The 13690-nt window shown below is 53.6% G+C and overlaps 2 protein-coding genes across 2 annotated transcripts; one reads left to right on the top strand and one right to left on the bottom strand.

Annotated features, from left to right (window-relative positions):
• Positions 1-4236: 4236 nt before the first annotated feature.
• J4E90_003420 (uncharacterized protein) lies at positions 4237-6735 on the top strand (the record flags this gene model as incomplete). Its single annotated transcript, XM_051432990.1, has 1 exon — positions 4237-6735. The coding sequence occupies one exon, from the start codon at positions 4237-4239 to the stop codon at positions 6733-6735; it is 2499 nt and encodes an 832-aa protein (XP_051292888.1).
• Positions 6736-8062: 1327 nt separating this feature from the next.
• On the bottom strand, positions 8063-13091 carry J4E90_003419 (uncharacterized protein; the record flags this gene model as incomplete). The annotated part of the gene is made up of 4 exons (XM_051432989.1): positions 8063-8954; positions 9032-10163; positions 10209-10302; positions 11292-13091. 4 exons carry the CDS (start codon positions 13089-13091, stop codon positions 8063-8065), a joined length of 3918 nt encoding a protein of 1305 aa, XP_051292887.1.
• Between the last annotated feature and the right edge of the window lie 599 nt (positions 13092-13690).

Below are 13690 nucleotides of genomic sequence, written 5' to 3'. Positions count from 1 at the left end.
GGCTCTAGCCTGTCGCTACTGGAAGACCAACCAGTGCGCTTTTTCTAGCTGAGCTGGCCGGGTGCTGCCCGAAGCCGTACCGAGGCAGGACGAGTTTGCTTCTGAAAATCAGTATCAGGATCAACAGGTGTGAGAAGTGAAATGCAGAAAGAAGATGTCGTCTGTGCAGGTCTATGTAGTTAGTTTACCGAAAGCTGGGGTCAGATCCGAGGGTGTGTTGCGGTTGCCGGCGTCGCTGATCAGTGATCCCCATGTTCGTGCCGAGCCGCACCTGAGTCGTGACAAAATCACGTGAGTCTGCGGCTCGAGTCAGCTACCTGGGTGACAGGCTTGGTGACAGAAGTCGCGACACCAAGCACCCCGCTTCCCGTCTTTGTCTATGCTGGAGTGTGGAAAATCTCGGGAAGCAAGTGGAAAGCTTCTCTGTGAGTGTGTATGATACCGAGTCTTCCGTTTCAGTCACGTCTGAACCTTTGCACGACGCTTCATCGGCCTCGGACAATGAGTGAGCCAGCTACATGAGGTGTGCTTTTAGTTGCCGCGTAAAGGCTACAATCCCCATTATGGAAGAGAAGCCCCAAGGTGTGTCCTCCCATACGGCACGATAGTTGACGTGGATTGGACGAGGTAGTTAGTGAGGCCAGTGTTCAGCAGTAGGCATCCCATGGCTGACGAGGCTGCCGCACGCACCACGGGATGACTGGTCCTACTCCCGTAGACCTGTATGAGGGTCTCCATTCAGGCCTCAACGGACACTAAACACCTGGAGTATCTGGGGAGCAAGTGACGTCAGCTGGACAAGGCCAGGACTGACGCCTGACCAGACAGGTGATCCCCCACGTGTACAGCAAAATTTGGACCAAATGCTGTTGAGCTGAGACATACTCCGACGAGACGTCCTCATTCAAAGCTTCCATTCGTAGATCATCATGGAAGAGCTCGGGATTGTTACTATTGCTTTTCGCTCCCCCGTCGCGTGGTACCTGTAGTTGACAGCGGAGGGTATGAATTTTCGCCCACAATAGCCGCTGGGTGGGTCTTTTGGGCATCCTAGATCCAAAAGTCCATGGCGTCAGCGCCAGAAGTGGGTCTGTAGGGCAGCGAGAGCCGCAAGACCAAGTGTTCGGGACCCAATTGGAGACACTTTGGGCAGCGAAGGATTCATTGCTGAGACGAAGTGACATGCCGCATGTGAGTCACACGTCCTGATGGAAACGTAGTCTCTAGAGAGGAATTACTCGCGCGAACGAACTGAAGCTGGATAGCGCGGTGAAATGAAAGCGTTTGGAATGCCATTGTCGAATTTCGCTCGGGTTCCAACGAGATGGTGGATTTGTAGTGGGCTGTGCTTAGCGAGTTCCCACGCGTTCCTCCACCCAACCAGCGCTAGCCAAACGGCGGAGACGACAATGGTTAGGAAGGCGCGACTACGATTTTGATATAACGAGAGGTGCAGTCTGAATTTCTGACAATAAAAAATAAGGAGTTTGCAGGAGTTCATGTAAGATGGCTTGTGGCGTAGATTATTTTGAGATTGTGGGTACATTACCTGCATGATGCTTAAGGCAACTGATACTGACATCCATCGCATGTCCACTGCGCATGGCGGCACCGAACGCCCATCGCGTCTTTACGTCGACGATCAATCGCAAGTTCTCGAGCATCGACTCCCAGCATCCCTTCCTGAGAAGTATGATGGCGTTTCACAGTTTCCATGCACATGACTGTGTCACTGTGGCACAAGAGCTGCCGATATCGCATCAATCTGACACAGGCTTCAAGCCAAAGATCTTGATGTCTGCAGGGCGTGTGCGATGTGCCGAAATGATTCAGCCCCGATGCTCTGCCGGTCACACCAAGAGTCTAAACGGACGTCAGTGGAAGACGATTGTATGCGGAAGCCCTTTCGAGCGTGTTGTCATGCCGTATCTGTCCGCTACCCCGCCGCAGAACTTGCTGGAGGTTGCGAAGAAGGTTGGCTAATCACTTAATGTGTGCAACAAGCGCTTTGCAAGACCTGGCGGTCGGCACAAACTGGTGTCGCGCAGAGTGCTGCATCTGAGCCGAAGCGAATGGTTCTAAGTGGCATTTATCAAGCATCACAGCACATATCTGGCGCAGGCGTGGATGAAGGGTAGCCACAGTTACACGAAACTCAACGTCATGCCTGGTGGTGTAGGAGCATTGGATGAGCGGCCACCCTTCCGTTACGGACCACTGCACTATTTCGTCTTACAGGACCGGGACGAGCGAATGGCAAAGCTGTCAATGATGCACCACATGGTAGCTGGTGGTGGGGTGTTTATGGCGAATGTCTGAAGCTTGATCTAGCAACGACGAAAAGTCAAGACGCTGCACTCCGTCTGCAGACTGTGTACCATGACGCCGGTCGAACACAGCATGAGGGACATGAGGGAGGAGAGCAGTGGCGAATACCTCGGAATACGATAACGGTCGTCGTGCGTGTGACATTTGGAGTCGCGGTGCCGTGGAAGCCGCAGGTTGCCGGATTGGGCGTATTCGAGAGCGCATCATTTGTTCTGGTTCTGGCCAGAACTGTTGAGGGCATTGCGCTGCTCGATGCGGTGCGTCTGTTCACCGGAAGCTTTGGTGGGGTAGTGTCGATGACTAGGCGAGTAAGCAACGCTTGACGGGCCGCGTGATGAGAGCTGCGTCCGAGGCGATTCGATGGGATTGTTACACCGATACGCTGTCTTGCTGGCAAGTGCGTTAGTGCCGGGCAGGGCAAGAGCTGAGGGGCTGTGATTTGCGTGGTTCTGAGGACGCAACGCCAGCCATGCTTGACACCGGACAATGAGGACTCGCAGTGGCGAAAGGACACATGTTATGCGTCGCGTCCTGGAGATTAATGAAGGTAACGATGGTGAGAGTGCTCTGTTGTTCCTGCATGGTAAGCGTGATTGACGTGGCCGAGCCAGGAGCAAACGAGTTAGCTGTTAATAAACGATGCAGTGCTGAGGCTCCATGACGTGAACCGTGAGGAAGCGAGGAAGCGCAAGGAAAAGTTCGATGGAGCTAGGAAATTCTGCCCTGCAACCGTTCACCGTGTGATGCTGCAGAGCATCGAGGGCGTCGTGGTAATACACGATAGACAGTGCCAAGGCGAAGTGTGATCAGCAGCAGCGGCCGCCAATTCCGTCTAGCAGGCGGGCGACAAGCTTTCATGAGGGCTGGATCGAGCGTGGAGCGCGTTGAGATGTGGTTTTGACGAAGTGTCGTGACGCGCGAGAGGGCGGTGAGGTGGTGCGTTGAGGTGGATTCGCCCATTCAGCCCTCTCAGGCGAACGGCTCGCAGCTACGAGGGCCGGGCAATCCCGGTTTCATGTCGTTCGAACGGAGACGATCCACGACCACTCAAACCGATGGATGTTGCGCATCTGAGGCAGCCAATGGCCAGGCGAATGGCTATTATTACGACCCGGACGACGTGATCAGCATCAGGGTGGCATGGCGGCAGGATGAAGCAGTGTGGACGCATGGCGAAACTGTCGCAGACTCGGCCTCGGAGAGCAGGCCTTCCCAGCAGACTACTCGGACGTGGTCGCGGTCGCGGTCGCGGTGCAGACAGCAGCATGGCAATGGCAGTGTTGCGGCTGGCAACGAGGGCGTCTGCATGCAGCCACCCAAAGTATGGTGTGGAGGCTGCGTCACCACGACAGCGACCACTTGACGACAGCCAGGAGCTTGAGGGCGGCAGAGCAGCCCCTCGGCCAACCACTAGGTGTTGGAGGTTGACTGGGCAGCGACGGATGCGGTGCGCGCCCAACGATTAGACGCATTGCATGAAAGAGCTAGCCCGCTATAAGGCAGTTTATAGTACCACGCCGTTTTGAATTTTACGGGCGGGGGAAAACTTTCGTGTGTCGAAGCCCGAACAACGCCTGCATGCCTGTCTGCTGCACACCAAGTCGCCCGTCATACTCTGCAGCGCCTCGCATATCCCTCATCCCTCTGCCTCCCTCGTCTCTTCGCTCTGATCTTCTCTCCCCTTCACCCACACCACGCCCCGCCGCCTTGATGAGACGGTAGCAGCCAGCCCTATGCCCGTGCGAATAATGCGCTTTCGCCGTCTCGCCTGATTGATTGCTTGTCCAGGATCGCCCCGCGACGCTTTATTATCGATAGAGCGCGCTGCTGGAGCCGCTAGATATTTTGCCGACTCCTGTCTTCTCTCTCCCCAAAACAAACGCTGCTACTACTGCTGCTGCTGCCACCATGGCGGAACTGCAGCCTACTGTCGAGGACTGCTACTCGGATGACAGCGAAGGCGGCTCTATCCCCTTCCAGGGCCGCCGGTCGCCCAATGCCGCTAACGTCTCCACCAAGCGCTCGCACCCTTCCGACTTGGATAAACAAATGCCGCCCGCGCAGGAGAGGGCGCCGACCAACATCGACCTTCGCTCCGACTCAGGGTACAGCAGCTACACCACCGCCACCGTCAGCAGCACTAATTCCGCTCAAAGTGCTCCTCCCCAGCGCAGCCCGCCCCAGGTGCCCGCCGCCGCTGCCCCAGCGCCTCCCCAGCCTGAAGCTCCAAAGGCCCGACGACGCCCGACGGATACGACCGAGAAGACTTCCAAGTCCTCTTCGCGACCCAAGCCCTCTCGCACCGCTTCGTCTGCCTCCAAGCCTCCTGCTGTTGTCCAACATCAGCCACCGGAACGTAAACGCAGGCCGACCGTTACCCAGGAGTCCCGCCCGGAGCGCAGAGATCGTCGTGACAGCAGAGTTGAACCGGATGGTGCCGAGCCTAGACGCACCAAGTACGACCCCAACGCCCCTGCCTCAGCTGTCCGTCGTCGCCCTGACATACTGCCATCGCAATCCGCTCGCGACGTGCGTCCCATTCCACAAGACACACGCTCAATGCATTCTGATCCCGCTTCCTATCAGCAGGCTCCGCCCTCCCCTACGCACTATCGCCAGTCCTACCACGCAGGAGCCGCCGTCATCCAGCCAGCCACAACACGTCCTCGTCGCCCGTCGGCCGCTACTCGACCCATGAGCTACAGCGGTGAGCCTGGGGCACAGTACCACCACTGGGCCCATGGTGCGCCTGGATACCCCCCTCCACACCAAGAGCATGGTCCGCCTCTTTCCCAATCTGCTCAATTCCGGCAACCTTACCCCCAGATGGCTCATCCATCCATGCCCTATGGGACGTCGTCTGGCTACCCCCCTCATTACTTGCAGCAGATGCCTCAATCCTACGACCCAATGCAGAGGCCGGGAATGGTGCCACGGCAGTCATTCAATACCGCGCGCACAGCACCTCAACCCGCTGTCATCCAAGCTCCCCGCGATCAGCAGCAATACTCGGCGAGGCGCAGCCAGCCTCAGGGTACATACCCTAATCAACTCCAGATCCAGGATGGAGCCTATACAAGCGATAGTGAATCCGAGACGGGATCGTCTGATGGAGAAGGAGACTATGAGCGGGAGCCTGAGATCGATCCCGAGGACCCACGTGTCCGCCGTGCGCTCATGCCCCCGCCCTCTTCGAAGCTTTCGCGGACCAAGTCCAAGTCAACGACTAAGCCCAAGACCAGGAAGGCGGAACGGCCTATCTTGTCTCATGCTCACACTACCACAACCGTAGAGCAAGTTCGCAGCCACCGCCATTCGCTGTCGACTCCTCCTGTTGGCGTCGACGACCGCTCCAGCCGTCATCGCCCTACCAAAAGCACTAACGAGGCGTCTCGCCGACAGTCCATCAGCCGACCTCCACCCCCACCGCGCGAAACACAAACCGAATACCCCGCACGACGTGGTTCGGTTTATGTGGGCGATAGCACCAAGGCTGAACGGCGTCGATCCGCTCACTACGGACACTCTGCCCAAGAAAAAGCATATGCGGAGTACGCTCTTGTGAGGCAGCAGGAGACGCGCCTCGCAGCCGAAGAGCAAGCCAGACAAGAAGAAAAAGCCGCCAGACGTCAAAGGAAAGCTGAAAAGCTTCTCGAGGATCGCTTCCAGGCTGAACAGGCTGCAAAGACCGAGCAAGAGCGCAAACGCGAGAAGCGCAACTCGAAGGTTTACTACCAGACTCCTGCAGCGTTGTTTGATGACAGCGAGGAGGAGTACCACTCCGATGAACCCGTCGCCCCCTTCGTTCCCGAAGCGCCAGCTCCTCCCCGCCGGCGCCGTCCTACTGATGCGGGCGGCCGCAAAGCCAAAGAAGTTCAGGCGATAGACTACATTAACAACCAACGTGGCACGGATGTTCCGTTGAACGATCACATCCATCGTGCTGCAAAGAGGGCTTCGAGGGTACCTTCAATGCCCTCTCATTCCGGCTCCTCTGGAAGCGATAGGCAAAGCCAGTCTAATCGCACCGCTCTTACGAGCAACGGCAATAATGAGATTCGCCTCCGAGTTGATGCGAACGCCCCACTCAGCCTGCAGTTCAACGGCGACATGGAGGGTCGCACTATGCAACTCATCCCGACCGAGGACGGCATGGCAGAACTTGTCATCAGTGGAAGTCGTGATAATGAGAGCAACTATCACAGCAGTGAAAGAGGCAGCAACGCAGGTGACGGACAGGCACTTGTAACGCGGAGCCAGCTAGAGGAGATGACCAAAGCAAGCATGCGCAGCGACCGTAGAAGGCGCGAAAGCCGAACAGTACGGGATTCTTACGATGATCGAATTGTTGAGGTGCCACGACCTTTGCGTCGCCGCGCCAACACCGGTTCGCATTATTACAACTAAGGATCTCCGAACCTCAGACACTCGCGCGCGAAAGGAAGATGCGTAGCTCGACTTTGACTCTATTTCCTGCTGGCCACACGTAACTTCCCATCCTCTGCCCTGCGCGGCAGATCTCTTTGTATCTTCCTTTTTTCTTGGGTGGATGATTTCCATATCAAAAGCTTTCTACGAGCGCGGACATGCCTCTCTGGCAGACCTGCTCAACAAAAAAGTTCGGATCGGTTTATTCTTCGCAAGTTCGATTTTGGCACTATTGCCCACTCGCATTCCATGTTTATATGCTTGCTGCGTTCCCTGCGACAGTGCAGGTCACATTGTTATGGTTTGCTAGACTGGGAACGCTCACGCACACCAACATCCAATGCGTAAGGGCGGCCACCGCCATTGAACTTCTTGTTTGGACCGATCAGATTGTACGGTTATCTTCTTCCTGCCTTTCGTCGCGCCCTTTTTTGAGCGTTCCCCACATTATTCCCCCCTTCTTCTTACTTCTTCTTTACCCTGCACTATACCTGCTCCTCGCGGAGGCTTTTCGGCACTTTTTTCTCGATTTTGGCGGATGTAATACCCTTATCTCCTTTTCTACTTGTTATGGCTGGATCATGTACGTGGCAGAAATGTTTGGTGGGGTTTCCTTTTTTTCGTTCCGCTATTTCGCAAAAAAAGTAAGCAAGAGGTCGATGTGTTGGCAACGGCTACGACGCTTATGATGATGGACGTATGGATCATGAACTACGCAGCGATGGATCTTTCTCTCTGTTTTCCTTATCTACATAGCTGAGCTGGGATGGACGGATGGCATGATGGGGTTCATTCAAATCGGGTACTGCAGCTAGCCTGTTGGTATCGTGTAGGATATGATCACAATCACATCTCTTCTACCCTCCTCACCGTTACCCTGTACTGGTTCACCGCAAATGTGATGTAGGACGCCAGCACTGACCTGAGCTTGTGTGAATGCTTTTGTCTGACTGCATAGGGCGACATCCTAATTCGGGCTACAGCACTTAGTCGTTTCACCCCCACACTACAACTGCGGGCATGACGCTACCCACCGTTCCTTTTTCCCACGATTCCAGACCGTGGCCTCGGTACGGTAAGGAAAATGGAAAGTGCCGGTACTGTACCCATTGGTGTTGGCGTGGGCCTGGTTGCCGAGTGTTTCCGGTGTGGCTGGCCTGTCCGCCTCGCTTGCCTCACTTGTGCTGGGCGAGTGAATGCATGTATCGTAGATTGATGGACACGTGTCGGGGTAGGAAATGGGATACACGTAGACAGCACCGGAATAGACATGGCCAGTTATTCGAGAGTCAAGGGTCTCATTGCTCTATAGCCTCGATGCGTTGTTGGCGACATCGCTGGGTCCCACCATTGGCTCTGTCTGTTGCTCCTGAACGGAATGCCGCAGGGAAGGTGACCTTCGTCCACTTTCCAGAAGCGCACTGCTGGCATCGACTACTTCCTCGCACTGAATTGATGACTCCTCATCGTGCCCAGCCGAGGCAACCTCCGGTCCATCAACCCATTCCACACCCTCTGCATCCACGAGTTCAACACCCCACCTAACATCTCCACGCGCGTCTCTGAACCAATCCAGTTTAGTCAGTCTACCACTCTTAGCAAAGCCGTCAACACCCTGCTCCTCAATCAAACCGATCAGCCCCTCGCTTCCAGCAACCATAGCCAGTGCGTCTGCCAAGCACTCGACGCGATGTTGCATGCATGAGCTCGGATATATGATCTGCAAGCCCACAACCAGAATAACCAGGATAACGATAAGTAGGATGAGTATGGTAAGCGAGAGCCACGTTGCCGTCTCATTCATAGCAAGAACTTCAACCCGTTTCGTAAACGTCCCATTCACAGGCTGTGACGAGGCTCGCTGGTAGGCTGCTCTCTCAGGACCTGAAGATGACCAGCTCCCGCTGAGACTCGACGACCCGCTATTGACAAAGTGTTTGAAGAAGATTTGTAACGTCTTCTCGGAATGTCGCAATAGCGTTGTTGTATTTAGCAGGGATTCGGTGTCTTTGTTGGCAAGGTTCCAGTTTGCGTAGGACATGAAGTCGACGTTGAGGCCACGATCCCGGTCGCGAATATTGAAGCGTTCGCTTGCTGTTTCTTCGATGCTGCGGTTGTAGGATAGCCAGGAATGCGCTATGTGAGGTGTGATGATGTGTGGGGCGGTGAGGAGCTGCGTCATGAATAGATGGCCGTAACTAGTAGCGGTAGTGGTTAGCACTTGATTCGTGATGAACACGCTCGAGGTAGCCACTCAATTGGATGGATGCCTTACCTGACATTTCCTCTTCCTGTGTAGGATGTTGGGTTAGGGTACAGGATATCCCAGGCGTAATCCCATGCGTCTAGAGCAGGCTGTGGGTCCGCCACCAAGCTGTATTCCAAAACGTTCCCAGAACTCCTAGCTATAGTAACACTGGCGGATGTATTTTCGATGACCATGATACAGTCCATTATAGCCATCTTGGGCTCTTCCGTGAAGTAGAGAAGCTCTTCATCTGCAGAGCCGTACGGTGCGCTAATTTGTTGTACCTTCGGGTTCGCAGCTGGATTAGGTCCAGATATCTTCGCAGTCACACCTGGCCCCACGATCCACTTGATGGTAAAGTTACGGTACCAAGAACCTTGAACGATAACGTCTTCTGGCCCATCCTCGCTGAGGGGATCGGACGGCGCATTGGCACTCGTGCAGTTGCCATTAGTAAGTTGTTCATAAGTGCATTCTTGTATGAAGAAATTAGGATCCACCCGTTCAATCATTGAGCTGTTGCTGCTCCAATACGCAACGACAGCTTGCTGACCAGGATCTGTGCCATTCGCACAGCATGATAACCGTCTCCGGGCCGAGAAGACAGAGGTATTGTACGATTCGCCGTCGAATAGAGTAGTCGGTAATGCAAATCCTTGTAGCGCTTCACTGGTACGATTGGGAAAAACGTCTGCGGCTTGGTCAAGCCAGTCGGAGTTTGGTACGGCAATCGGAGAGCACTGTAATCGACTTCGGATAGCGGAAGTGATGAAAGACGCGTTTGCGGGTGACGCTATAGAATCAGAGCTTGTATGTCTCCCAGAACCGGAACGCGATTTCGAGGATACCGTAACGTTTGGCAGCTCTTGCATATCAAGTGGGGTAAACGTCCATTCATCCTTAGTCCACGCCAGTTGCGGTGTTTCTAGAAGGATCTCGTCCAACGCGTGGTTGAGCCACTGAATATTGGATGAGTCCAACATATGCTCGTCTAAGTCGAAATTGCGCGTTCGTTCGCCTGGGTTGGAAAAGCCGATAGGCTCTTGTAGAAGCTCAAAAGGTGCTGTCACCCAAAGTGTATCAATATGTGATGGGTCCCAAGTTTCCCGACTAATCAATGCGGTCTGTCTTTCGAAGACGGCTGCCATGGAGATGATGACTACACGGTTAGCTACACGACTCGACGGAGCGAGAAAATGCTTACGGATTTGTGATAAGGTTGTACCAGTAGCTATTAGACAAAGCATCCAATGTTTCCGCGACGCTGATTTTGCCGCGGCCCATATCCAGTATGAAGACTGGTAAGTCAACGATGCTCCTCGTAATGGGACTACGGGTTTCCGCGACAACGAGAGATATGGCTGCAGAATCCGCATAGGTTTATCGATACCATCCCAACTCAATCCAATACAAACGGCGATTAGCGTTGCAACGACAGAGTGAGGAGAGAACGACGTGTCGAATAAACCCAAATCGACCTGGTAGGTAAAAGCAGTCTGAGAAAGCTTATCTTCTCGTGCATATCTGCGAAGAACGAACATGGTTGTTGCGATAGCGATCAGAGTAGCCAGTAGTGTAAGAAGCCATCGTTTGTGGAGCATTGAAGGCCTCCAGTCATCTTGAGAGCCATCTTTTGATCTGGGATGGCTTACTGAAAGCTCGCTTGTCTTGCCGAGTACATTCGGCTTTCTCCCTTCAATCGACTCCCCTATCGTTTCCTTCTCCGAAATGATGCCGCCCTGTAGATGATAAACCCGTGATTGGATAAGACCTTGCGTGCGCGATCTTTCATATCCAAGGAATGTACTGAACGTGGTAGAAGAAAGCGAAGTACTGCCAAGGAGGGATGATGTTCCAGCAACGGTGGCAGGATCTGAATGGAGGTTGAGTGGTCTTTTCCTGGGCGATGTGTAGAATACAGCTACTGCAATGTAGCCTGCCAAGAGCATGAACAATACTGCGAGTGTTATTGCAACCTCAGTGACGACCAGAATCCGTCTCCTAACGCGTGTAGCAAGCCCTTTTGTATCTTCCAATTGTGGGTTGTCGGCTTCTATGAGAGAAGAGAGCAAAAGCTCTTTTGTGAAGTGCATCCGAAGTTTGCTAGCTTCTTCCTCTAACGTGACGTTCTCCAAAATATTGGACACGTTGTGAGCAAAAGTTGAAGCAAGAAGCAACGATATGCCCTCAAAAGAACCATGAACATTACGAGGTACGGCCATGTACTGGAGGTAGAGGCACGATGTCAGTATATGTCTCGCATGCACTTCGTACAGTCAGAACTTACCTTGTCCCAATTGTCACTGCGAAAAGTGAGATCATCCAATAAGTCGAAATCGATGGCTTGTTTCGACACAGGCTGCCTGCGTCGCTCAAACTCTGATACATCGAAGGACATGGAAGTTTCAGCGCTGTCGATGGATGCAGAGACTGGGAGGCTGACTGCATGATATTCCGGAGTGCATACTTGTGCCCGTATCGTGAGGTTGTCCCATGAGTCTTTCTCCCATACACCCACGGGCACATCGACAGGTGACGGCCGGACAATCCATTGAGGCGATACAAGTAGCAGGTCACGCCCAATGCATTGATCGGAGAAACCATAAATGAACGTGCGAGACCATTGCTCGAGGACCTTCTCTCCAACGGAGCGAATTGCTGGAGGCTGACCGTAATCTCGAATAAGTGTCTCCCACGACACGTAATTGGAAGACATGTTGGTCCAGAGCAAGCCACCATCATCTGTAAAGGTATCGCTAATGAAGCCATCGGAGTTCAACTCGGCTCCCAAAGCATCCCATTGAGCGATTGGACCTTGGATTTGGACCTCACAACCATCCTCTGATCGAACTTTGAACCCCTTTGAGGAGACAGTACATGTGTCGTTTGGACATGACGTTATCGGGATGTCTGTATACTTGTAGGTAATATCGATTATGTCCTTCTCGACCAGAGCCATCGATGTGCAACTGTAGTTTAGATGGAACACCTCAGTATCTGCTTGCCATATACCGTTCGGAAGCGTTGCATGGCGCTTGTCGCCATTTGATGCTCCAAAAGGTACAATGACTTGCGAATTCGACGACCAGATAGATGTAGATACGTTGAAGAGATATCCACTTATAGTTCGGAGATACGTATCCCTTCGAGGTGAAAGCTGAATGGGTGACAAGTCTTCGCCAATTGTCTGGCCAGCGGCATACCGTTGAAGCTGCACATCCTCCTGGTACAAGATTTCTTTCGCAACAAATACGGACGACGAGAAGGTTGAAATGCTGAGCACACTGATACCAGCTGCGAGCGAAGACAAGGCCAGATTCCATCTCCGGTGGCCGCCACTCCGCTTTCGAGAGAAACCTACAAAGATGCTTTTCCACCAGACCTTGGGCAGATAGAATAGGGTGAACTTGGCTTCGATAGATTCGGGGCCGGCCATGCGTGCGTATGCTTCAGTCCTCTTTACATCCTCTGCAACCTGGACAACAGCCTGCGTGAAGAAAATGGCGACGATAGTGGGCGTATATCTCCGTCCAATGAGTAGTCCAGTAGACCCATCCTCATCTCCGAGTCCATGGTTTTTATAAGAGTGCCAGCTAAGGGCTGCTAATACGGTCGAGAGTATGAGTGATGCTTGGCTAAGAGTGATCAGGTATGGGCGCCGCAGCGTGTATGGCACCCAATCTGTGGATGTCCGCAGGCTTTGATCTTGAAACTTTGCTTTAAGCTCGTCAGAAGATGTCGGACATAGTAACTTGGGGTACTCGGTGTTGCACTCACGCTCATGGGAATCATCGAAGTTCCTTATTTGCGGCTCATCCAGCGAGTGGTCATCGATTGCTCTACTGAGTGCGGTAGATGCTCGGCTGGAGAGAAGCGTCTCGTTTTCCTGAGCAGCATGAGGAGACGAATCGGTGTGTTCGCGTTGCTCTTGAGCTCGGGATTCAGGCCTGCGAGTGCGGTCGACGCCGTCGCCCTGTTCGGCGTGTTCATGCTGCGTGATGCCGCTTAAGGTATCGCTCTCAGGAAGCGATATCCATGAATAACGTTCGCGCGGTTCTGACGATGGACTAGTGTTTGAATGCGACATGCTGTTTGCGCATTAAACTCCGGATTGCGGCTCCCACGCAGGTCATAAGGCAGTCTGACTGGAATTTGTAGATCGCGCAGAGTACCTAGGTATTTGGGGAAGACATATCTAGAGGCTGAGTGTATTCAGGCAACCATAGTAACCTCGGGAAGACTTGGCTCCATGTTACGCGCTGCAGATGCAGCGGTCACAAACAGCAGCATAGCCTCGTTACGCCCGGCGACCCACTCATGGCGGCCCAATCTCCACTGGTTACCTGGCAGAGCCTCTAAGTCTTGGAAGCCGTTAGACATATAAGACGCGGGCTGTGATTGCCCAGTAATAATGCGAGAGAGATCTGTTTGTATGCGACAAGACGGAAGTCGCGAAGTGCGGAGGAGATGCCAAGGTTCCACAGGGGGTCAGCGTCAGCGCTAGATCCCAAAGGGGAAAGCGTTTGGGGGCGGAATTGTCGATCGACGATCTCGTGAACGATATACAAAAACACGACTTCGAAAGCTTCTATCGGCTATCGGCTATCTGCACTCATGGAGGACCGTTGAAGGTTTTGGGTAAGCTAAACACTACAACAGCAGCTGACATATCGCCAGCCAGATGCA

The sequence above is a fragment of the Alternaria incomplexa genome (genome assembly GCF_024043165.1).
Source record: "Alternaria incomplexa strain BMP 0042 chromosome Unknown scaffold_4, whole genome shotgun sequence".
In the NCBI taxonomy this organism is placed as follows: domain Eukaryota; kingdom Fungi; phylum Ascomycota; class Dothideomycetes; order Pleosporales; family Pleosporaceae; genus Alternaria; species Alternaria incomplexa.
Note: the sequence above shows the minus strand (reverse complement) of the source record. Positions and strands in the feature narration are given on the sequence as shown.